Source organism: Equus caballus, chromosome X (assembly GCF_041296265.1).
Source record: "Equus caballus isolate H_3958 breed thoroughbred chromosome X, TB-T2T, whole genome shotgun sequence".
Classification (NCBI taxonomy): Eukaryota; Metazoa; Chordata; class Mammalia; order Perissodactyla; family Equidae; genus Equus; species Equus caballus.
In genome coordinates this window covers 31,048,745-31,076,227 of record NC_091715.1, presented here as the reverse complement: position 1 = coordinate 31,076,227, position 27,483 = coordinate 31,048,745, and the positions used below count along the sequence as shown (strand labels likewise).

Here is a 27,483-nt window from a genome sequence, read left to right as displayed (position 1 = left end):
AAGAAGTGGGGCATGCTCTTCTATCTGCCCTACCAACTTTCTTATCATCCTGCCTCAGGCAGAGAGAAGCAGCATAGTGAGTTGAGCTAGAGACAAAAAAAAAAAAAAAAAAAAAAAAAAACCCTTCCCTTGCCCTCCACAGCCAGACAAAGGAAGTTAGTACCCGGCCCATGTGCAGAGGCCTCTATCAGGTTATCGAACAGCAAAATGGTAGCAGGACCACCCAGAACCCCAAACGAAAAGTTCTGCTTCTGCTGCAGATTCTCAACCATGGAAAGGCAGGCAAACCTTCTTAAAAAACAGTTACTCATGTACAGTGAACTTTATAAATAATCAGGCATGTTCACTTGACCCTCCACAACTGAAATAATCTCTTGCATTTTCTGCCTTTGCCAACACTTGAACCATAGACACTCACAAATGTTTGCACACACATCCCTACCTCCTATAGTCTTTTCAACTCCTACAATAATTCTTAGTATAATTTTTTTTCCCAAATCGATCTTCCCTTCCCTCTTTTCAAATGCTTTATTCTGTTCTTCTTATTTAATGGTCTTGTTTTATATTGTTTATGGTTGTAAACAACATGAAAATCTTTTAGAAACAGGTAAGATAAAAATAATTAAAAATGGATAAATAAATGGCTTAGCCCTTGCAAAAAAGATCTGACTTCTTCTGTGTGTGACTGTGCCTGCTCAGTGCCCCAATTCTAAGCTGCATTACTAAGACCTACTTCCTTTACAGAGATATGGGTGAGGAATCAGAAGGTCCTATGCTGAATTCTTCAAACACAGGCTCTAGAAGGAAAGCTGAGAAGCTATATAAGCAGCATTGCCATGCCCCAGAGAACCCAAGCACAGCCTTGACAACACACTCTTACACGGAGGTGGAGGGAGGGAGTGTGTGTCTTTCCGTTGAGTATCAAGTAACTTCCACTGGCATATGACCACAGACTCCAGAAAAGAAAATCAAAGCCTACACCCAGGCAAAAGCCAAGCCTGAATGAAAAGTCTTGGTGGTACACAGAAGCATTCTTTCCCCAGTGCATTCGGAGGTGAGTTCAATTTAGGAGGAAAAGGTATAAACTCACCCTCAAGTCTTGCAGACTTCATATTGTCTCACACATTGACACATACCATTACACAATTATATAGACCATTGTTTAGATTGCCGTAGTAGCTATGTATGCTATATTGAGTATAGCTGAAAATGTTCTTTGGTGCAAAAATATATTAAAAATACAGATCTCACTTCTTTCTTGGATTTGCAATAGTCAACAAATTCATCTGGGTATAGGCCTATGAGAGTAGTATGAGATCCAAATCACAGACATCTAACACGGAGCAGAGGTTTGAGAAACTTCCATACTGGAGCAAAGTCAATATAATATACCTAAATCAACCTTAGGGTGAGAAGAAAACAAAGTACAGTAAATTTTTTACGGCTTCATTGAGGTATAGTTAATATACAAAGAACTGCATATATGTAATGTATACTGCTTGATGACTTTGGACACATGCAAGTCAAATTTTTAGTAACTAAAATTCAAAATAACCGCAAACTTCAATTAGCCCATATTTAACCAATTTTCCAATTAACCAATGCTCTGCTTTTAAGTAAAAGAGAAATATGTCAAACTTATATCCCTAATAGAATATAAACTCAACAAAAACAGAGATTTTGTTTTGTTCACTGATGTCTGGCACATACTAGGTGTTCAATAGACACTTGTTGAGTAAGTTAATTGGTAATGAGATTATTAAATAAAAAAATACTCTATTCAAGCCAGTGTTACATATCTTCTTCATTTACCAAACCATTACAAACAAATTCCAAATGGTGAACCATCTTCAATCCTTGAAGAATGTTTCTAGTATGTATGAGATCTTCTTCAAAGAAAGGTAGAAAGCTAACAAATATAAGTCTGAAAAGTACACAAGCAAAATATATTTCTGGATGGCCCACGTTTACCAGAAAATTGAATGCCCAGAAATCTCCATTCTTTTTGGACTGTTTAACTGAGTTTCATAGCACACTTGGCACATTTGTTCTGCTGGTCACCCTTACATTGAAAGAGAAGAAATCAGTTAACCAACTCGCTGCTCAATGTATTATCATCCTTTTTATTAAGGATTAGCTAAAATAATTCAAATGCACTTCTAAAAGGTTTAAAAGTGAATAAGAAAACTTCAAAATCAAATAATTAGCAAGTTTTCTAGATTCTTTCTAGATATTCATCACTCTACACACACACTTCTTTTAATTAACCTTGACATTTGGATCCTGGTCCACATACACAAGAACTCAGAAAACGTTCACAGAAGCAGATGATAACAACTGCATGTCCTTAAATTCACCTCAAAGTGGCCAATTCTTGGAAGTCTTAAAGTCATGAATTTACTGTCCTACTTTTTCCTAAACACAGCCAACATATGCCATTGTAATAACCTTGTTACAAGATGTTTTGAATTTATGTTTAATATTATTTTCCCTAGAGAAAATTCAATTTCATTCTATCCACTGAGTCCAAATTACTTTTAGGTCTCTTGAGGCACAATTAGAAATACCAGAAATAGCTTCCAATTTGCAGCAAGCATTAAAAACTACTTATCTCTGGAAATATAAAGATCGGCTTTCTAAATCTTCTTTCTCAGTGTTCTAATGCTGAAAAACTGCAGAATCAGCCTTTAGAAAGGCCAGCAACACCAATGACTATTATCCACATTATTATATAGCTGTGTGAGCCAGTATGACCCTTTCCAAATGTTCCCCCTGCACATTTGAAAATCTCCAGCCCTTAGCCAACCTTTTATTCCCCCACTCAGCAGTCAGGGTGATCTCTGACTGCAGAAGATGAGGAAGGATTAAGTATGTCACACTTGAGACTAAAAGTCTGAATTCAATTCAATTTTTCAAAAAAGTCTTTAGTATGTCCACATACCTGTCACCAGGCTAGGTACTATTAAACATGTGCTGAAGGCATAAAAAACAGTGCCTGCGGTAATGTATGAGGGATGCTATTATTTATGCATATTCTTCTCAAAGTTCCTATTTTGGGATAGTTTTAAAAGTAGACATACAAAAGTTGGTTCTTTGAAAAGATCAGTAAAATGGATAAACTCCTAGCTGGACTGATCAAGAAAAAAAAAAGACAGACTATGAATTACCAACATCAGAAATGAGAGGATATTACTACAGTCCTACAGACATAAAATGTATAAGGGAATACTATTAACATTTGCCAATAAATCCAGTAACTTAGGTGAAATGGACAAATTGCTGGAAAAATACAACTTACCAAAAGTGACACAAGATGATATTAGAAATCTGAATAGCTGTCTATCCTCAAAAGAAATTAAATTCATTAGCAAAACCTTCCCCCCAAAATTAATTCATCACTGCTTTGCATCAAGACCAGAGAAGGAGGCAAAACACGGAATCCAAACTCACTTTAATCACCTTTTGTAAGGTTACAAATTCCATTAAAATCCATTAAAGTTACCAATGCTATATATTAAAAAAATGTAGGCATATACCCCTTGTGGACTTTCTGCCTACTGCAGTGACCCTAAAAGGGCCCCTCCATAAGTAAACACTTAATGATACAGTAAATTAACCTCTTAGTGAGTACCTCACCAAGGGCCTGCACCACATGCCAATGTTTTCAGCTTATCTCATTTAATTTTCACAATCCTGTGAAACCTGTGTTGACAGATGCAGTTTACAGATGAAGAGACAAAAGGTCTGTGAACAGGGGCTGGCAAATGAAGTCCTATTTTTGTATAGTCCAAGAGCTAAGAACGTTTTGTACATTTTTAAAGGGTTGTAAAAACAAACAAAAACAAGAATATGTGACACAGACCATAGACAGCCTGCAAAATCTACAACATTTACTATCTGTATCTTTATAGAAAATTGTTGCTTGCAATAGAACACTTTTAAGCTAGAAAAAAGAATGAACTAGCACTACATTCATCAACATGTATAGTTTTCAAAATATGTTGAGCAAAAAATGCCAATTTCAGAATGATATTTGCAGTATGATAAAGTTTAAAGACGTACAAAACCAATATATAATATTTACGGATACCGTGCATAGGAAGTTAAGTTATAAATCATGCATGAAAATGATAAACTTTGAAATCATGACAGAGAAGGGTCACACGGTGCCTGAATTGTACTAATGTTTCATTTCTTAAAGAGAAAAAAAGATAATTCTGAGGCAAACGATGTCATGTGAATATTTGATAAAGCAGGCAACGAGGTATGTGGGTGTTATCCTCTACTACTGTCTATATGTTTTAATATTTTGAAATACCAATATTTTCAATTAATGTACAAAGAAAAATATCTGCAATTAGTAAGTGAGTGGATATTACAGACATTTTGTGTGGTTTTCAGCAAGGCCTCCAGAAAAAAAACAAAAAACAAAAAGAGCCCTCTCATGACATCCTTGCGGACAAGTCAGAAAAAAGTTGTATGCTGATACGAGTGCAGTTAGATGGATTTGCAACTGGATAAGCAATCTGTACTGACACCCTTCACGACTTCCTTTCAGGCTAAAGGGCATTTGTCAAGGAGTAAGCAAGGCTGTCTGTGGCTTTAGGGCTGCCCTAGTCTCACATTCTTGTCAACTATTGGATGAAGACATAAACCTGTAGCAGGGACAAAACTGGGAAGACAAGAGAATCATGATTCAAAATTATCTCCACAGGGTGATACCCTGGGCTTGAATCCAAGAAAAGGAAATATAACAAGAAAAAATATCAAGCACTACCCTTACATATTTAAAAATATACTGTACAGGTACAGAATGGATAAATCTTGGCTTAGCTGCTCTCAGTATGAAAAAAGAACTGGGAGAATTTACCAGACCATCCATCAATATAAACCAACTGTGTGATTCAGCTCCTCTAAAAGCTACAACATTTTGGCATATAAATAAAATCACGGAGTTCAGATTAAAGCAAAAAATTAATAATAAAACAGTCCTGCTGCTATCAGCTCTCGTCAAAATAAGTCTGCCATATCACATGCAATAATAAATGCCATGTTTTAAGAAAAAAAGTAACAAGTCAGGTTGATTCCCAAGTATAGTGACCTTGATGGCTACAAAGCATGTCATTAGAGAAATGATAGGAGGATCTGGAGAATGGAAAAGAAAAAGGAGACAAGATAGCTGTGAATATTTGGAGCTTTGCCATGTGGTAAGGGGAGTAGATGTGTTATTGTTGCTTTATTTGGAAAAATCTGGTCTAACCATCAGGCTAAAGATTAAAGGAGGCTGATTTCCATACAGTACAAGTGAAAATGCTCTACTTAGTAGTATCAACTTGGTGGAGTGTTATCAAGAAACAGATTTATTTTTCCCCCAATCTCCTCCCAACTGTGCTTTGTGGAAATAGAATGTGGCAGAAGTGACTGTGTCCCACTTCTGAGCCTAGACCACAAGAGGCTCTGCAGCTCTGCATGCTTTGACCCTCTTAGAGCCCTGCCACCAACAGGCTAACCCAGTTGGGAAGTAGAGACCACACAGAAGTGAGCCATTCCAAGTGCAGCTACTCTAGACCAGTCATTTCCAACTGATCCACAGGCTGAGTGTACACTCACGTGCAAGCTCAGCCAAGATCATCCTAGCCTGGCCCAGACCAGGACTTCCCAGATGACCTATAGACTATTGAGAAACAATAAACGCTTATTGTTTAAACCACTAAGTCTTGGGTAGCTTGTTACTCACAAGAGCTAGCTGATACGGTGGAGACCTTTTGTGTCCTTTCCAGGCATATGGTACCACAGTCTCTACTCACCCCGGGCTATTCCCTCAAGTCTCCCTCCTTCAGAAACCTACAAAGGAGAAGCAGACTTCAGTCTCTATGGCTCACGCTCCTAAACCCCAAGATATACACAATAAGCTATTTCTGAGGGAAGAAGCAGTGGGCTGGGCCTGTGGGTTCCCAGCTTAGAAGGCAGGGAGCTAAGTGCTTGCCTATCCATGTTGTGAGCACTCTTCATCTTGAAACCCCACTTTAGGTCGCTTCTGGGAGGGGAGGGAGTGGCCTCTCACTATAAATCGCATATTATAGAAGTCCCTATTCTCTCACCCCTTCCCCTCACGTATTTCCTTATAGAATCTGGGGATGGGGGTGTGGGGGGTTGATTGTGGTAGGACTAGTTTGTCACTCTTGGGAAATCTTGAAAAAAGTAACCTAGTCAATTTTTAATGGCTTTTTCCCTGAATATGGTATATCCAGCAACCTGGGTCTGATGTCATTTCTGGGGGAAAAGGAAAAGTTCTACTTGATTTATTATACAAGGAAGAATGTTCTAACAAGAGTGTTTTATCAATGGAACACTGCCTTTTGAGTACTGAGAGCTCCACTGTTGAATATAATCAGGCAGAGGCTGGTGGACCACCTTTCAGGGACAACAAGGAAGGAATTTAGTCAGATATGATGACCTCTTAGATCCCTTCCACCTCCTAACATTCTATAACTCCACGAGAAGCAGTGTTGGCTAAAAGACTATCAATGGGTCAAGCATCCAAAAATCTGGGTTTTGGTCTTGGCTCTGGGCCCTTAAACTTCCTGTGTTGCAGATACTATAGGCCTCCCACTTAACTGGTATCCTTCCTCCATTCTTCCTTGAAGGCAGAACTCTAATTTTGAGTACATGCTCATGTGTTCAAGGAAGATGACTGCAGGTTTGGCCTCTGGAGTAAATCAAGATTTGTACAGACCAGTCTCCTATATATTTTTGTGTCACAAATAGAAATAATAATATTTGCATGGTGTATTCACTGGGTATTATAATTGGATGAAGTGGATCTATGCATTCCAGGCCCTCCCAGCTACTCTGTAGAGACAAGAGCATCTGTACCTCAGAGGCATCTGTAACTCCACTTTCTATTCCTGTGGCTAGGGACTGGTTTAACATGCACATCTGACCCATGTCTGGCCAACAGAACTTGAGTAGAATTCTGCTGCAGGAAAAGGTGTTCCTTCTCAATAAAAAGAAGTACGCAAGAAGAAACCTCCCTCTTCTTCCTGACTTGGTCATGCCTGCATGTGATGTCTAGACCTATAATAACCTGCAGACATTTTAAAACACGGCCCCCCAAATTCTTTGAGATTCCTCCCATCAAGAAGTAGGGTCTGTGTCTCTTCTTCTTGAATCTGAGATCAGGTGACTGTTTGAATAAAGGAATATGGCAAAAATGACTCTGCCAGTTTCTGGGCCAACATATTAAGAAACAGAAAACTTCTACTTCATGTCTCTTGGAACACTCACTCTTAAGACCTAGCTGCTATGCTGTGAAGAAGCCAAAGAGAGGCTCACATGGAAAAGAACCAAGGCCTCCAGCCCTCAGCCCCAGCTAAGCAACCAGTAGGAAACACAGTACCAAACTGCCAGCCATGTGAGTAAGCCTTCTTGGAAGTGGGTTCTCCAGCTCCCAGTCAAGCTGCCCCAGCCGATGCCACATGGAGCAGCGAGCAGACCCTGCTGAGACTTGCTCAAATTAAAACTTCGTGGACAAAAAAAATGACTGTTGTTATTTTAAGTCAAAAAGTTTTGCGGTGGTTTGTTATGCAGCAATACATAATGGATACAGAGTCCTCTTGCAATCACGAGGGGAGACAGACACAGAGAGAAAATGTCTAGGTCCTTGATGACACTGTTGTGCCAATAAATTAGCCAATCATGGGATCACTCTGCCTTTAAATTGATTATATGAGGTAATTTTTTTTTAATTTTAAGCCACTTTTACTTGGGTCTTCTATCACTTGCAATGGCAGTATCTTAAATGATACCCCCTGTTTTTTCATCTGTAAAATGAGATTAATGTAATTGTCCTGCTCTTTACTTTTCACCATTCACTGACCAAACATTGAGAACCCACATGTACTGAACTGGGCATGCACAAATGAATAAGACAAAGACCCAAGGCTAGCCCAGAAGCTCGTGCCGGACCACTCTCCCAACCTTCAACAAAAACTAAAAAATATTGATTGTGGAAGCATGAAAAACACAGATAAATAGAAAGAAGAAAAGAATAACCCATAACCTCACTATCCCAAGACAACAACTAATTGACATTTCACTGTAATTCCTTTCAGACTCTTTTTGAAGTCTTTATGTTGTGTATATGTGTGCGTATGTGAACGTGAGCATGTATGTGTGTGTACACATGTGCAAAAAACTAAGATGTTGCAGCAGAAATTTATAAGCTTATATCATACAAAGCACTACACATACACATACAGCTATCCTGCAAATTCCACCCCATGTGCCTCAAAGAATGTATGAGTTAAAACTATTATCTTTAGTTCATAAAATGCAGTTGGTCCTGGAAACAGGTAACAAATTAAATCAATTTTTTTCTGAAGCTAGACAAGATGTGTAGCCAAGGTACATCTCTGAGCAGTGACCTGAAAATTGAAGAAGAGGAGAAGCTTCTTAACTCATTCTATAAAGTCAACATTACCCAGATACCAAAACTAGACAATGCCAACCCCAAAAAAGAAAACTATAGGCCAATATCACTGATGCAAATCAATGCAAAAATCCACAACAAAACACTAGCAAATCATGGGGCCCACCCTGTGGCATAGTTGTTGGGTCCATACACTCCACTTCAGTGACCCAGGGTTCACAGGTTCAGATCCTGGGCGTGGACCTAGCACCACTTGTCAAGCCATGCCATGGCAGTACCCCATATGAAGTAGAGGAAAACTGGCACAGATGTTAGCTCAGCAACAATCTTCCTCAAGCAAAAAGGGGAAGATTGGTAATAGATGTTAACTCAGGGCCAATCTTCCTCACACACACAAAAAAATACTAGCAAATTGAATACAACAATACATTTAAAAGGTCATATACCATGATTAAGTGGGATTTACTCCAGGGATGCAGGGATGGTTCAACATCAGCAAATCAATCAACATGATACACCACATTAACAAAATGAAGAATAAAACTCATATGATCATCTCAATAGATGCAGAGAAAGCATTTGACAAGATACAGCATCCATTTATGATAAAAACTCAATAAAATGGGTATAGAAGGAAAGTACCTCAATATAGGCCATATATAACAAACCTACATTTAATATCATTCTCAATGGAGGAAAACTTAAAGCTATAGAGGGATAGCTTTAAGAACAGGAACCAGACAAGGATGCCACTTTCACCACTCTTATTTAACATAGTATTGGAAGTCCTAGCAAGAGCAATCAGTCAAGAAAAGGAAATCAAAGGGATCCAAATTGGAAAGGAAAAGTGAAACTGTCACTATTTCCAGAAGACATGATTTTATATATAGAAAACCCTAAAGAATTCACCAAAAAACTTTTAGAAATAATAAATGAATATGGTAAAGTTGTGGGGTACAAAATCAACATACAAAAATCAGTTGTGTTTCCATACACTAACAATGAAGTAGCAGAAAGAGAAATTAAGAATACAATCCCATTTACAATTGGAACAAAAAGAATAAGATACCTAGGAATAAATTTAACGAAAGAGGCGAAAGACCTGTACACTGAAAACTATACAACATTGTTGAAAGAAATAGAAGACACAAAGAAATGAAAAGATACTCCGTTCTCTTGGATTGGAAGAATTAATATAGTTAAAAATGTCCATACTTCCTAAAGCAATCTACAGATGCAATGCAATCCCTATCAAAGTTTCAATGACATTTTTCACAGAAATAGAACAAAGAATCCTAAAATTTATATGGAATAACAAGAGACCCCTAATAGCCAAAGGAATCCTGAGAAAAAAGAACAAAACTGGAGGTATCACATTCCCTGATTTCAAAATATACTACAAAGCTAAAGTAATCAAAACAGCATGGTACTGGCACAAAAACAGACACACATCACTGGAACAGAATCAAAAGCCCAAAAATAAACCCACACATCTAATGAACAGCTAATTTTCAACAAGGGAGCCAAGAACATGCAATGGAGAAAGGAAAGTCTCTTCAATAAATGGTGTTGGGAGAACTGGACAACCACATGCAAAAGAATGAAAGTAGTCCATTATGTAATATTATACACAAAAATTAACTCAAAATGGATTAAAGACTTGAATGGAAGCCCTGAAACGACGAAATTTCTAGAAGAAAACATAGGCGGTATGCTCTTCAACATCGGTCTTAGCAGCGTATTTTCAAGAACCATGTTTGATCAGGCAAGGGAAACAATAGAAAAAGTAAACAAATGGGACTATATCAAACTAAATAGCTTCTGAACAGCAAAGGAATCCATCAACAAAACAAAAAGATAACCTAACAATTGGGAGAAGATATTTGCAAACCATATATCTGATAAGGGGTTAATATCCAAAATATATAAAGAACCCATACATCTCAACAACAAAGAAACAAACAACCCAATTAAAAAATGGGCAAAGGACCTGAATGTACATTTTTCCAAAGAATATATACAGATGGCCAACAGGTACATGAAAAGATGTTCAACATCACTTATTATCAGAGAAATGGAAATCAAAACTAGCATGAGCTATCACCTGACTCCCATCAGAATGGCTATAATCAACAAGACAGGAAATAACAAGTGTTGGAGAGGATGTGGAGAAAAGAGAACTCTCATACTCTGCTGGTGGGAGTACAAACTGGTGCAGCCACTTTGGAAAACAGTATGGAGATTCCTCAAAAAATTAAGAATAGAATTACCATGATCCAGCTATTCCACTGAAGGATATTTATCCAAAGAATATGAAAGCACGAATGCGTAAAGATATATGCACCCCTATGTTCATTGTAGCATTATTCACAACAGCCAAGACTTGGAATCAACCTAGGTACCCATCAAGGGACAAGTGGATAAAGAAGATCTGGTACATATACACAATGGAATTCTACTCAGCCATAAGAAACGATGAAAGCTGGCCATTTGTGACAACATAGATGGAGCTTGAGAGTTTTATGCTAAGCGAAAAAAGTCAGAGGGAGAAAGTTAAATACTATATGATCACACACACAAGACAAAAACAACAACAAACACACAGAGACAGAGATTGGATTGGTGATTACCGGAGGGGAAGGGGGGAGGGAGGAGGGCGAAAAGGGTGATTAGGCACCTGTGTGGTGATGGATTGTAATTAGTCTTTGGGTGGTGAACATGATGTAATCTACACAGAAACAGAAATATAATGATGCACACCTGAAATTTATACGTTATAAACCAATGTTTCTGCAATAAAAAAATATACATATATATCTTTAAGAATTCAAATTTACATAATTTATGTAAATCTTTGATAATCATGACTAGTATAATATTTTGGGTTTCATGAAAACCATCTTCTCTGATTTATCAGTGTTGAGTATAATACAAGCTTACATTTTTATGCCTCTTGAGTATATTTTTCCTAAACTTATATAGATTTATGATCAAAAGAGCTAGAATTACTCCTACTGAATATTTAAGATTATGAAAAACATCAATTTATGTTGAAGCAAATTAAATCATTGTTCTGATGAACTTGTATTTCCACAGTAATGAGATTTCGTGGTACGTCACCTTGAAGAGCATTTCCAAAATCTTTAGATAACAAGACCTTGAACTAGTATTATAACGAGATAATTAATAGACGTTGAATGGATCGCATGATCATTTCTAAGTAAGATAGAATACTAAAACATTGACTCCTAAGCATAATTTCAGTTTACATACTTTTGCTTCCTATTGTATACACTACAAAGAGGTTATATTTTTGGGTTTGTAATAAATATGTTCATTTCTGCCATGTTGTAAAACTGCATGAGGGAACTGTATGGCTGAATAAAGCTGGGTTGAGTATATTCATGAGCTCTGCTAAAATGACAGAAATTCACAATTATCCACCCCCTAGTTTTCTCCGTGAAATACAAGTGAGCGCTTAAAAGTTATAATTAACATATTTGAATGAGACTCTACATGAATGAGACTCTACTAAGTGTCTCAAGATAAAGAGACTTTTTTTTTAAATTAAGGGCAAAAAAGAGAATGTTTCTGTCCTGAAGTAAAATGACTTGTTCCAGAATGGGAAAGAGGAAAAAAAACCTGAATGACTTGAGAAAGCTGCAGGTTTGTGGAAAGAGAATCTGAAAAGGGACACAAATTTGTATTAAAACTTCACCAAATCTGGCTCAGTTTTGAAGGGTTTTGTAACTTGTAAGACTGTCAAAAAGAGATTGTGGGTCCTTTAGAATCAAATATTACATTTAAGCAAACCTAGAATTTATTTGTTCTCTGTGAAAATGAAGACGTTTGCTTGGATACTGGTCTGCTCCTAATAAGAGGTTGTAAAAGGTTACTCCGCATCTGTATTCATTTCCTATGGCTTCCCCTACAAATTACCACAAACTTGGCAGCTTAAAACAACACACATTTATTCTCTGACAGTTCTGGAAGTCAGAAGTCCAAAATCAGTTTCACTGGGCTAAAATCAAGGTGTCAACAGGTCAATGCTCCCTCCAGAAGCCCTAGAGAGGAATCCCCTTTCTTGCCTTTTCTAGCTGCTGGAGCTGCATTCCTCGCATTCTTGGGCTGGTGGTCCCTTCCTCCAGCTGCAAAGCCAGCAGTGTAGCATCTTGCTTCAGTCCTCACATTGTCTTCTTCCTCTTGTAGTCAAATCTCCTTCTGCTTCTCTCTTATAAGGACACTGCTGATTACATTGAGGGCCCACCCGGGTAATCCACACTGCTCTCCCGATCTCAGTCTCTTTATCTGCAAAGGCCTTTTGCCATGTAAAGTAACATTCACAGGTTTGGGGGGTTAGAACCCGAATATTTTCAGGGTCATCATTCCGGCTCCCACCTCACCTTCTATGTAATTAGTTCAAACAGCGGGTATTCTAGATCTCACCATGAGAACACTGTGTGATGACTTCATCACGACCTTGATTAGTCTCTTTAAAATAAAAGAAAACATAAGTCTTGCATTTACAAATGTGTTAATGATTTTTGTATGTTTATTTAAATATTGTATTGTCACTTTAATTAATGAATACTCAAGCTACAATCTTCACTTACTCAGGTACCCAGGTTCCTATCTTAATTCTCAAAATCTCCCGGAAACTTTTAAATTTTGCCTGCCAACATTGAACCCACAATTAAAAATGAAATAAAACCTCACAACACCTTTTGCACTTAAAACTGTCTTTGAGATTTGCCAGAGGCCCCTAGAGAGTAAAAAAAGATTTATTCTTTCACCTTATAAAAAGAGAGGTGTTAGACAAAATTAGCTCTAATTGCTATGTTAGCATTCATTCGTTGCATGAGAAAAAGTCAAATCAAAAGAGGTATTCAGCCTTCCCTAGATTAAATTTGAATAGGTAAAATATTTCATTTCAATATTTCAGAAGTTCTATGCTACATGCAAAGTTCCTGGAGATTTGTCAGCACCCTTACTGTCTATTAAATGTTTATAATTATCAGAGTCCTGCTGGTGCTTCCCCTGATCATATTAGGCAACAAAATTATAGTGTTATCAGTCATAATTTCAGTAATTTTTAAAAAATAGTTGGACACAACTTTCCTTTTTAAATTTTACTAGCAACTTCTAGACCAGTGCTTTTCAAATGAGGATGTGCACCAAACCTTTCTACGGATCTTTATCAAAATATAGATGTTTAAAATCTACTCCTGACTTCTTTGAAAATAGGTTTAATCATTATGCTTATATATTTTTCTCCAAAACTCTTCTTTTGGATTGGCTTTATTATCCTATTTCGCATGTCAGAAAAAATTTCCTCCTCAGTTGTATTATTTTCATTGTGCACTCCCGCCAGATTTTTCACTTGTGAAAATTATCACAAGTCATAAGTGACTCACGGGCATTTGCAGTCTCTGCCATCTCCAGATGGTTTACTATCTACTCTGATGCTTTTTCTGAAGGCCCTACAGTCAGCGACAGAAGAGCAGCACTCTGGAAAAAGACAGTAACTCAGGTACTTCAATGAATATGCTCTTGAACACAGGCTTCTTGATGTCACCACATAATCACCTTTGAGACCAGGTCAGTGGACAGAGTCAGAGTTTCAAGAACACCTTATTTGAGAAGGAGATGGGTTAATGACACGGCTATCACAATGTCCAGTGGAACAAGACCTAGGTTTGCAAAGGCCAAAGACCTGTTCTATAAAATCAGTCCTTTGGTCCTAACGTGTCTGGCCTCCAAATAAAACACAGTGAAAGTTCTTGAGAGTGAGTTGTTGAGAGTGCTTTCCTAGAAATCCAAGAGACTCTCACATCTCTGCATTGAAGAATTTAGCTTCTTTTTCCCAGAAGAGAGCATTAAATGCTTTCTGTACAGAGCCCGCCCATTTCTCAGGATCTAGGAGAGGAGGGGCCTCAACAACAGGTACAAGAACAGGAGGTCACATTTGCTGTTCTACCCACGGGCATGTGACCTCGGGAGAGCTGATTACCATCTCTGGGCCAAAGTGGCCTCAGCTGAAAAATGGAGACCCTAAAAAATAATCCCTGTCCTCTGAGTTCCACTTACTCACTTTCAGTAGAGACCTTTTCTTAGGAAAAGATCGTAGACTGGTAATTATAATACTTCAAGCCAACATCTGAAATAATTTAGTCCAACTTCCTCATTTTACAACCACAGAAGGTGACGTGCCCCAAGTAAACCACACTTACAGGAGACCAGAATCCAGTTTTCCTCCCTCTTCTTTCACTATTTTGTCCCAATATATGCTGAAGACTCTCTTCCACAGTCAAGTTGGTGCATGCCTTTCATCCATCCTTCTATTTCAGGACCCAAATCTCTCACAACCACGGTATCCAACCTGCCCCCTGCTGCCCACTGGGTCCCTTTAGCAGATTTTGCTTTAACAAAAGAAGTTCAGAGGTATTTTCCCCACAGTGACTCGAGAACCCTAAATAAGAAAGACCAGTCTTCTGTGTTCATGAGGGACTCTGGAGGAGAAACGCTAAACAAAACACCAAATGCAGTCCTTAGATTTAAACCCATACTCCTAAAAGAATGAAATAAAATAGAACAAATTCATTATCCCAATCATTTGAACTGCGGGTCATGAACTGGTATTTGTCAAAGAACTGTTTGTTACTGGTCAGTTACAAGAATGAAAATTGGGAGTCAGCATTTAGGAAGATTTATAGCAATATGGCTTTACCCCAATATTTAAGTGAGTGGGTTCATCCACTGACCAGGGTCTATACTAGTCCTGGTGGTGTTGCACTCAAGTGATGAGTCAAATGTGAGCTGTATACTAGTCATACACAATAGGACCTCATATCAGTTCATAAGGAATGAGAACAAGGAAAACAGATAATACTGGCCCTATACCAAAGATAGTTTGAGAAGCACTGCACTATATTCTGTCATTAAATGAGACAATTGATCGCTCTGAACACTGTTAACTTAGAATTAATTTGTGTGGGAGTAACAAATTCAAGTATCTATAGTGGCCAGACAGTTATTATAAGTGAGTGAAGTGGGTCAGACATGAGATCCAAAAGAGAGGAGTGGAAAACCAGAGGCCCGATCTTAATGGGGCAGCACCCTGTATCTTCAGTTGACTGGAACCACATGGATGCCCAGATATTTTGATTTCACAAGAGAAGCCACAAATCCAGATACTCAGGTAAAAAGTTCTTAAATGTAAGTAGCTTATTAATCTTCTTTTAAGATGTCTATGTAGGACTGACAAACCCATCTGCTGTCCAGATTAGGTCTGTAAGCTGCCATTTTGCAATCTGTGCTTTAGGAAATAATGTATTAGAGGTGAATAGAAGGTCCCTCATTTTTTTTTTTAAGATTTTATTTTTTCCTTTTTCTCCCCAAAGCCCCCCAGTACATAGTTGTATATTCTTCGTTGTGGGTCCTTCTAGTTGTGGCATGTGGGACGCTGCCTCAGTGTGGCTTGATGAGCAGTGCCATGTCCGCGCCCAGGATTCGAACCAACGAAACACTGGGCCGCCTGCAGCGGAGCGCGCGAACTTAACCACTCGGCCACGGGGCCAGCCCCAGGTCCCTCATTTTTAATCCTATTTTGAGGGTCCAAAGGCCCTTTCTAAAGAGTCAGGCAGTCTCCCTCTGGCCACATCCTGCAGGATTTATCAGATTCAGGGACGAGGGGAGCCTGGGCCTTCAAAATGCCTGTCTCCAGAGATTGCTTTCAGTGGGAGGCCAGCCTAGTTTCAAGGCGTGGGTTCACACCAACATCAAACCAACATTACCCTCCAAGTTTCCCTCAGGCTCGACTCTTGGGTTCATCTCTTCTCATACGTGATGTTTCCTCCTGTGTTGACCTGTGTCTTGTGGTCATGTGCCTGCCCCTGACACTGCTTTTGATCACAGGCCTGGTTTGGAAGCCACACCCTCCCCAGCCCCTGTCCCTACTCACTCCAGTTTTAGTTTTCTCATGGTGTCTTCTCCACAGGGCCCAAGCTAGAGCAAATCCTTCCTCACCATCCCCCTATGCATCTTTTCGAAACGCACAAAAAGTCTAAACTTGGGCGGCTCATCCTTTCCCAAGGGCAGTGATTCTCACTCTCCGCCTACCTTCCTCCCCTGAGTGTGGGACCCCCGTGCACGTGTAGGAGGGGGATTTGGCAAGGTGCCGCATTTAGACCGATGCTATCCTCACTGTGGCCCCCTGCTTCCTGTGAAATCCACAAGCACAGCTGGAACACAACTCCTAAAGGGATGGCAGTATTGCTCTGCCTCCTTCTCCCACATCCGTGTGACTCTGCCGAGGACTTGCCAACACGAGGTCATTAAAGCTCAACCTCCAAACTCCACCTGGGACATCAGAGAGTCTGAAGGAGCCCAGGAAGCCTGGCTCCCTACAGGTGTCACAGTGACCATTAGTTTCTACTACTGCATGGACTGTAAGGTGACACCTGACCACAAAGACCTGCTAACTCGACATGGTGTATCCACCTCCTATGGCTTCTCCGGCCTTTAATTCCTCAGGTGTGCCTTCCAGAGAAGTATCCAGGACACGATGTTTAGTTCTAGAACGAACCATAGCCATAAGCCAAAATCCACAGCTGTTCTTTTTTTTAATGTGGGACAGCTATTTAATCAACCAACATATCAAGATCTTAGTATAATGACTGATTCCCTGGCACTGCCCACCCTGGAGGCACTCCCTGTTTGCTGAAGGACACTGGAATATGAGAAACCATGCCCTAGACACAAAGATGCCCCACTTCAGGGATGGGGTGGCAAAGCTGGTGCTTTCATGTGATCAGCTGAAGGTGACTCTCCACCTGCAGTTGCTGGGGAGAGGCCTGCTCCCGACTCACATGCACAGAAGATCTTGAACAGCTGAACTTGGCTAAGGCTGGGAGGGCTTCATGGCTCTCTAGAACAAAGCACAAATCTGTGGGGTGGACATTTGACAACCAGGCTTCTGTAAATATCTGGTGGGATGGCATTATGCGGCAAGAAAAGTTTCTTGGATTTATACAGGCACATATTCCAACAAGCTCTAAGCATAACCCAACACTTATTCTCAGGACCCTCCAGTGAAGTAGGCAAAGGCAGAGCCAGCTCCAGGCTTTAATAAATGGTGGAAGGAGGCAGAGAGACGGTGAGTCACCAGGCAGAGGGGAGCAGAGAGGAAACCAGGGTGAGGACTGTCTGCTTCCTGGATGCACCTCTGCCTTCTTCCTCTGATGGCACTCTTCTGTCTCTCCACAAAGTGGCCTAAACATCCAGCAACCACCTGAGAACCAGGCCCAGCGGCACATGGGGAAGCACACCTAAATATCTTGTCTACAAGGAGGGAGATACATGCAGCTATTTTTTAAGGGCACACTGTGTGTCACACAGCAGTTTACTGACATGTGTTGACTTAATCTTTGGGAAAACCCGAAGATGGAGGAACTCTTATTATCCCCATTTGACTCATGAGGAAACTGCTGGTCAGAGGAAACAGATGAATGTCCAAGATCACACAGCCAGAAAGTGGTGAACTGGGACAGCCAACCCAGGTCCTCTGATCCCATTGTTGAAGCCGGCTGGGCAGCCTGTGACCAGCCCTCTTTGACAGGCCAGGAGGCTGCATAGGGTGGCCCTGGAGGATCCTATGAGTAGGTGACATTCTCAGATGTTGACACTCATAGGGGAGAGGTTTTTTACAACACTTTATGTGACTTTTTTTAACTTAACATAGCACATGAAAGTGTTTATAAGAATTATATGTACTTTTGAGTCTATTATTTGGGACAGAATTTACATAGAATATATTATACATCTTAAAACATGTATTCAGCCACTGATAACTCTTTGTTACTCTTATCAAATATATGATCATAAACAGGTTGGGTTTTTCACCTGAGAATGAGATTAATAAATATGTTTATAATGGAGTAATTTATAAATAAATCAATTCATTAGTAATAATCATTAAGAACTTCTTGAATTGCCTGTCTTAGGCCAGAGAGTAGGTTTTGCACACTATTACTATTTAATTTCCTGGTATCCACAAGAAAGGACAGAAGGACATGCTCCACAGAGCAACACAGCACTAGCTAATAATCCCCTTCTCAAGTCCTTTTCTGGAATGAGGCGGGGTATAAGTGAAATCAACCTGACGATAATTCCTCTTATGCATATTCCTTTATGGTTTCCCCACCACTCCTCAATCTTCATGTAAAGCCTTTATCCCTATGTCTGTTCTTTGGATTCTCTTTTGAGTTGGTTATAACATCTGCCGGTTCCCTAATAAGTTAAATAGAATCTTTAAAACATGTTCATTTAAAGAAAAAGTCTGAAATTGAAAGCAAAAACATACCTCACAAACCTGTCCCTTCTCCAGGATGCTTCACCAACACAAATGGGGATTCATGGCTACAACTGCCCATATCAGGAACCTGGGAACCATTTTTGACGTCTCTGCCTCACTTTCTCATTCAATTAATCATTATATCGTTCCACTTTTATATCATTAATATTGCTCCAATATTCCACTCTTACTATTCCAGCCCAAGCCATTACCATCCTCATCTTGAAAACTGTGGCAGCCCACTGACTGGCCTCCCTGTTTCTCTCCTCACTCCCTTCCAATCCATTTTGCAGAGTAATCAGTTTCTACAACTAAACCTGATTGTGACACAGTGTTGTTTAACACTCATCAATGCCTTCCCACTGTCTCAGGGGTAAAGTTTGAAATAATACTGGGATAAAAGCTCTTCCCTGCTTTACCTTGACTTTACTCCTCCTCCTCATTTATCAGGTTTTAGTTTAAACTTAAGTTCCTCTGGGAATTTTTCCGTCATCTCCCAGACTTGGCTAGATTCTCCCAATATACCCTCACACAGGACTTTCACTTTGCAGGACTTGCCTGAAATAAAATCAATATATGACTAATTATTTGTTTCATGTTTGTCTATCCTCTTCCAAAAGGACAGGGGCCTGTCCACTTTATTCACCACTTTATCCTCAGAGCCCAGCAGAGGGTCAGGAACACAGAACATATTCAATAACTATTCATCACATTTATGACTAAGTTCACATAAATCTAATCCCAAATTCTCCCTCCTCTGGTGGACAATGAGTACCATTTCCCTCTTCAGTAAGATGGAGATAATCTTATCTACCTCACAGGGATGCTGTGAAAATGAACATAACAATACCAATCATGGTGCCTGGCACTAATCAAGGGTTTGAGCAACAGTTATTATTACTATCAATATTACCACCTTGAGTGGAAGAGAAGGGCATTTTGAGATCTGGGCAGGCCAAATGGCAGGCTGCAGGGGCCTTCACGGAGCATAGTACCTCGGTGTGCTCACCTGGGTCTCAGTCCAGTGCATCCTCCAAGGTCCACAGACTTGATCATGCCCCTGCTGAGAGCTGACTAGACCCTGGAAGTCTCAGGATGGTCAAACTCTCCTAAGACTAAAGCTCATAATCAGTGTCCATTATTCACTGACTATGATAAATAACTCTCCAATAGTGTATGATTCCAATTAAATGAAATAGTAGAATAGGCAAATCCATAGAGACAGAAAGTAGATTAGTGATCACCAGGGCCTGGGGGAGGGGAAATGAGGAATGATTGCTAATGACTATGAGATTTCTTTTCAATGTAATGAAAATATTCTAAAATTAGATAGTGGTGATGATTGCACAACATTGCGAGTATCCTAAAATCCACTGAATTGTACACTTAAAAAGGGTGAATTTTATGTTATATGAATTATACTGCAATTTAAAAAAACCTCTCCAGTGGACCCTGTGGCTGGCTCCAACTTCTCTCCCTGAGGCCAAGCTCTGCTGAGGCCAAATTCATCAATGTTTGCTCAGTGAGCACAGAATCAGAGAGAGAAGGTTATAGACTTTGAACGTTGAATAGGGTCAGGTTCTGATGGACTTTATGTCCTTCTCCTGTCAAGAATGGACATTTCTATTGGTCTGGACCTTGTTTACATGGTATGGCAGATACAGTTAGCTGCCTATTTAATATCCATTCTTGCCCTTATATCTTAAGAAAACATGATTTTGTTCTGGGTGGCAATGGGCCTAACCCTAGGCAGCTCATGACTAGTCTAAATGCGGTGTTCCCAAACTTTGCTGATGATAAAAATCACCCAGAGCACTTGTTTAAAACACAAAAGAGAAATAAAATAAAAAGACATCTTGGGCTCCTAGCCCAGACCTGACAAATCACAATTTTCAGGGATAAGGCCTGGTAATCTGTAAATTTTCAACAAGCCACCCGACCCCCGCCGGCCCCGAGGTGACTCTAACCGTCATCAGGGAAGTTTGAGGAATACTGGTCTAAGCCAATGGGGCAATCATTCTTATGCTCGGCTGTCCTAGCATTTCTTGCATCTAGGTGACCATGTAACCAGTTCTGGTCAATGAAACCTAAATAAAGTCTATTAGGGAGGTTTCTGGGAAAGCTTTTACTTACTAATTAAAGGAAAAATACACTCACCCTTCTGCCTTCACCCCTTCTTCCTACCTTGAACGCAGCTATGATGGTTGATGCTGCAGTAGCAACCCAAGAGAAAGGCCGAAAGAATTGCAGGGTCATAAACTTGGCCATTGTGAGCAGCTAAAGTAATGCCAGCAACTGCCTCTCTCCAATTTCTTGTTAGATAAGCAAAACAAACCCTGGGTTGTTTAACCTTATAGTCAAGTGTTCGTCCCTTGCATCAAATGCATTCCTAATCATGTGATAGACACTATCAATGTTTGCCTCTGTGACACACCCCAGCCTGTGCTCCAATTTAACCTGCCTCTCCCCGTCTGAGGAAGGGATTCCTTCCCCAGATATATTAGGGCAGCGATTAGGGTTAGTGAGGACATGCACAAATGGCAGCCATCTATATTTTTAAGAGGACCATGTCCATTTTCTTTCTCCACATATATTTGATTTATTGTTTAACTCTCAGAGGACTTATATTTTTCCAAGTTCTTGGGGGACATCTCACAGATATTCTTGGTGACACTGACATTTTATGAGACAGGTTTTATTTTCCTGAAAAGAATTCTGTTGGAAAAACTATAATGAGGGTTGGCAAACTTTTTCTGTAAAGAGTCAGACAGTAAATATTTTAGGCTTTGTGGACCATGCATTCTCTGTTGCAACTACTCAACTCTGCTCAAAACAAAAAAAAGCAGACATAGACAATAGGTAAATAAAAGGGCAGGCTGGGTTCTAATAAAATTTCACAAAAACAAGTAGTATCTGATCGAGCCCATGGGCTGTCGTTTGCCAACCTCTGAACTACAAAACAATCTTTGTTTTCAAAAACTTGAGGAAAGAATACATTGGATTTACTTATAAAAATCAAACAGGCTGTTGCTATATCTGGTCTCTCACTGTGTCCCGGCCATATGGGAAAACAATGGACTGGGGCAAGGGGATAGTGGCATGTAGAGGACTCACCTTGGTCAATGCCCATTCCACTTAGAAGTCCTAGAGAACAAGGATGCTGCTATATTTATTGAGCAGCTACTGTCTGCCTGGGACTGTGGCAGACATTTTCACATAAATGTTAATCCACCAAGATTTAAGACTTCATCTCAAGGTCCTGATGTACCTTAAGAATCATAGTCACTCTGAGGTAACCTGGATAAGGGAGACAGCTGTGACACGCAAATACCCTGTGACTTAGCCGTAAATTAAGACATTTTACCATTCAGCCAAGAATATAGGCGGAAAGAGGATAATCCTGCGGGAAGGGGAATTAATAAGAGTGATTTATTTAAAAAAATTCCAATTTCAGTGTTATGTTAAATATGCATTTTCTTCAACTTAAGGCTTTTAACTCATTTTTGCTTATCTATATAGTATAACTTACCAGAATACCTGGTTTTTATTTGCCCACAATATTAATATTTGGGGGGGGGGTTTATTTCCTCTTTTCATATGAAAATTTTTCACTTGTGTCCAATGCATGTAGAGGTTTTTTTGAAATCAGGTTTATCCAAAACCTGCCCTCCATTTGATGGCGTGAGAATAGCCCAAAGGTTAGAGAACTCTGTTCATTTAAAAGCTGAGATACCCATTCGGACTTTAAGAAGGCAGGAGAGTGCTCTTGATTCCATCATTCACCACAAAGGAGCTGGTACAACCAACTGTCTCAGATGGTTGAGAATGATCACTGGATGACAGAGGCAAAATCTGAAGAGGCCCAGCCTCTGGCAGCTATATTTTCAGCCTACAGAAAGCTGTATTTTGCAAACTGGTCACAGCAGTGAACTTCTAGAACTTTGCCATTCCCCAACAAGAGTCAGAATTTCCTCCCCTCCCCTTCCCTTGAACCTCGACAGGACTCCTGAGTGCTTCAACAAAGAAAATGCAGCAGAAGTGATGTCCCATGACTTCTACGGCTGGATCACAAAGGTGATATCCTTCGACCCGATCCTCCCTAGATCTTAGGACACCCGCTGTTGAAAGCAGCCACCAAGCTGTGAGGAAGCCCAAACTAGCCTACACAGAGGGAAGAAATGGAGAAGTTCTGGGGCCTCCAGCAACAGCCAGAATCAACCACAAGAAATGTGAGCGAATGAGGCTTCCAGGGATTCTAGCCCCCCCATCTATGAGCCACCCCAACTGACACACAGTGGGGCACAAGTGAGCCTTCTTAAGCCCTGCCCAAATTGCAGATTCCTAAGCAAAATAAAACACTTATTATTTTAACTCATTAAGATTTGAGCTTGGTAACTGGAACACAGACGTATGAATTTCCCCTGAAACAAAACAAACTTTATGTTTTGCTCCCCATTTTCATCCCCAAATGCAGGCACAAATCAAAAATATACATACATCTTGTGATAGTGACTTTCCGTTGCAAGGTGCTTATATAGAGCTGCAGGGTCAGCTGGGGGGCTGAGCCGAGGAAAGCCTGGATCACCGATGCCCGGCTGAATGCAGATCGGTGGGTGAACAGCTTGCCCTCTGCTTGGCCCACTTCCCTCTCAATCTCCTCTGAGAGGCCATTTCTTGGCATCTGTCGCTTCTTGATGATGCTGACATAAGGCTCTTCAACGTGGTTTGACTGACAATAGATGCAGAAAACTTCAAAACACCTGGAAACAAATCAGCAAATCATGATAATCAAAGGCAGACAGGATTCTGTCTTTTCTCAGTTACCCTGCTTACACTTCGCCTCACTCTCAAAGCCTTGACTAGGCTGCTCTGGACTGTAGCCCCTCCTCCAAAATCATCCAATCCAAGGACCGGTTCTGAGCATGCAGTCCTCTTGAGGCCCTCCAGCAGGCCAACTGGAACCGAGTGTGAATCAAATTGAGAGGTGACACTAAAGGCTACTGAGGCAAGGAAACCAACTAGAGATGGGAAGTGGCTCAGCCTCCAGAGCCACAGAAAAATGTTCACTTTCCCTTCCTGACACCTATCAGCTGTGCAGCCCTGGGCAAGTCATTTAACCCTTGAGCCCTTTCCCCCAATTATAAAGCAGAGATAGTACCTACTTTGCCACATTGTTATGGAGATAATATAGTATATGGGTATACAATATGTGTGTTTACACACACACACACATATATATATACACACACACAGACATATACTTATTTTTTCCACATCCAATAGAGGCCTGAAATCACCTTAGTTAAAGCAGCAGATATTGCTGGGAGATCCCCCAGCACAGAGCAGCCTGCCATCTAGCATTCCCCTGGAAGACTGCAATATATTACGTATCTCTCTGCTCTCACAGGTGCTTATGGGACATGATTAAAGTCAATCCTGCCTGGAGGCCTGCCAGCTATGTCTTCTTTGTGGAATTTCAAGCCTGCTAGAGATGGAGCCTTTTCAGACCGACAGAATACCTGGCTTTTAAAATTGGCTTTTCCTTTCTAGGTAATGGCATGGGAAGGTGGGGAGGGAGGAGGCATATTGATGTGTGCGATTTACTTTGAAGTGCACACACATATAAATGGATTGATGGATCGATAGAGGGATGGATGGATGTGTGAAATAAAAGGTTAATCGTGGAATCTACGTGGTAAGTACTTGGGTGTTCACTATGCAGTTCTTTCAAGTTGCCTTCTGCATGTTCAAAATTTTGCATATGGAAAAAATGTTTTTTTCCTAGGAATAAGAAAAATGCTCGTGGCCTCAGGTTTAAAAATTGTTAAAGGAAATTTTTATAACCACCTTATAATGCTGCCAGAAATTTTATGGCTTCACTTATTTTACTGTACTGTCGCCCTGAGGCAACTACGTCAACAAGAATACATTTACAATTTGAAAGAATAAAACTTGAAATAAGAGAGGAAATGCACGAACCTGTCTGGTGAGTACAAAGTGGACATATTTTATGATTATTACCTTCATTCGTTTGTTCCTGGGAGAAAGAAGGCACATAGCGGTTTAGGTGTGTGTGTGAGAGAGAGAGAGAGAGAGAGAGGTTTGTCTGCTACACTTTGTCCAGTGGGGTCACGGACACTTCAACATATTACATGAAAACATGTAAAACAGCCTGGACCAATTTATTCAGCTGAAAATAATGAAATTCAGGTTATGATTTCAAGTCGAGCTGATCCACCTGAATTTACTCTGAGGAAAAACTCTAATCCATGACTGAGGACTGTTTGAGGCCTGGCAACTTCACACTCTTGGGCCCCTGACGACAACAAGGACTAGAAGACAGAATAAACTGACCATGGTCTTTATTCTCAAATATGTGATGAATGCAGCCACACTTTGCTAAGTGCTGTGAAGAATGCAAAGACAGCTGGATACCCCTGCCTCAGTTAGAGGTGCTCACAATCTGAATGGGAAAACTGAACGTACACATAGTAAGGATAATAAATAATGAATACAACTTATATTTATATAGCACTTTCAGTTTATAAAATATTTCTCATATATTAACTCACTTAGAAAGAGCGCCTACTGCAAGAATTTGAATCATAGCATAATTTGTAATAGCAAAATTCTAGGAATACCCTAAAGGTCTCAAACTAAAACAAGGATTAAATAAATCATTGATTAAACAATGATCAAATAAATATATGTATCCAAAGAAATATTATCCAGTCCTTAAAATTGATAGTATAGACAGACATCTAATATATTAAAATGTTTATTATACTTAGTAAGTGAAAGGAGTAAATTACAATAGAATATATATAGAAAATTCCATTTTTTGTAAAAAGAAAATTACATATATAAAAAGATATACTAATCACACATACACACAGAGACACATAAACAGTGGAGTGCTTGAGTTGGCTCATACTGACTCAAGACACTGTTAAATCGGTAGGAATTTTGTGAGCCAGTTGTTAAACAACTAGTAGCTTGAAATAAGCCAGGATGGGAATATTTCATCATAGAAATGAACAAACACTACAAATCAGGGCTTTTTTTTCCCCAAGAGGCAGTTTACCAGCCTACGGTTATAAAAATATTAGTAAGGATATACAAAACGTTAAGAATTGTTCTCATTAAGCAGTCGAATTAGAGGTTTTTTTATTCTTATATTGTGCTTCTCTGTTTTCTGCTCTTCTGTCATTTTAACAACAAATATGTTTTACCTGAATAATAAAATCAAGCTTAGAATTTTTAAAGACTAAGAAAACAAACAGACAAAAGCAAGACCAGCCCATGCTAAGAGCTAAATGAAATGAAGGTTCAGAGGAAAAAGCAAATCTCTTGATGCTGAGGAGGGAGCTGTATTAAATGGGAAGCATTTACAGAACTGTAGACAAGATGAAACTTGAGTGTCTACCAATGAAAACAAAAGAAGGCCCCAGAATGAGGTAATCACACAGGTGGTCCTGTGAGAGGTGGACCCCCTCATAATCTAGTCTTTTTCCCAACTAATACATTTTCTTAGCACAGAGTTTGACACATAGCAGGTGTTTAATAAATTTATGAAAGGCTCCAAGACTTCCACTTCTTGTCATTACTGGTTAAGAAAACTGATGAGAAACAAACTACTATTCTTCCTGGAATTCTGCAAAACTCATCCAATTAGTCCAAATCTTGTTTTGTTTTTTGGGTTTTTTTTTTTTTTGCTTGAGAGGCTGTCTAAATGTAGCAGTAAATTAAATATTTTCATCAAAATCATTCCAGGTAGTTTTTCAGTATCATGTAGACTAAGCGTTGTCACACTTTCTGAAAGTACTCACAAAGAGTAAATATTTTAGGCTTTGCAGGTCATTGTTTCTATTGCAACTACCCAACTCTGCCACTGTTAACACAAAAGCAGCCATAGACAATACAGTATGGCTGTGTTCCAATAAAACTTTATTTACAAAAACAGGCAGTAGAGGGGATTTGGCCAGTGGGACATAATTTGCTGACCCCTAATGTAGATAATCAGCAGGTTGATCCATTCTTTTCACTTGGTCCCATTTTCAAGCATCATAGTAGAAGGAGTTTATTCCTTAGCTGAAACCATCCATACTGGTGCCAGCATAAATAACCTACGGTGCCAGAGACCCTCTAAGGCAGTCAATAAAAATACTTTTTCAAAAGAAATACTACGATTTCCTATATGCCACGTTATCTTCATATGACACACATGCTCTACGAGGCTACAAAAGAACCAAACTGGTTAAAGAGAAAGTGCCATGTGACCTTTGAAAAGCCACTTGCATAATCTCACTGAGCCTCAATTCCTCAACTGTAAAAAAAAGATAATGACATTAAGCTCACAGGGTTTGACAGTGGATGGAATTAAACACTGGACATAAGAAGCACTTCACAGAGCAAAAAAAATTGCTCTCTTCAAATTTAAGCTATTATTTTAAAGTCTTTTGAAAGTTTAGTACAGAGGAATACTACAGTGAATCATTTTACAACATTTTGTAAAAAATTACTGGAACTTTTTAGCTTTTATTTTATAAACCCAGATTTTCATGAACCTTTTTTTCCTCATTATACCAGTAAATAAAAATAGAGGAAAATTCTTTGAACTTGTAACTCATTTGCATTTATTCCTTCTCCCAATCAATTTACAAAATTAACATAACTGCAAAAGAATGATAAATTTTATTGT

General features: G+C 39.5%; 1 protein-coding gene across 2 annotated transcripts in view; it reads right to left on the bottom strand.

The window, feature by feature from the left end:
* XK (X-linked Kx blood group antigen, Kell and VPS13A binding protein) overlaps positions 1-27,483 on the bottom strand; it is a 47,538-nt gene that overhangs the window by 15,707 nt on the left and 4,348 nt on the right. For both annotated transcript variants that reach the window (XM_070258477.1, XM_001489438.6), the window contains exon 2: positions 23,280-23,542. In XM_070258477.1, the coding sequence (XP_070114578.1) occupies positions 23,280-23,542 (263 nt within the window). The remainder of the gene's footprint in view (positions 1-23,279; positions 23,543-27,483) is intronic.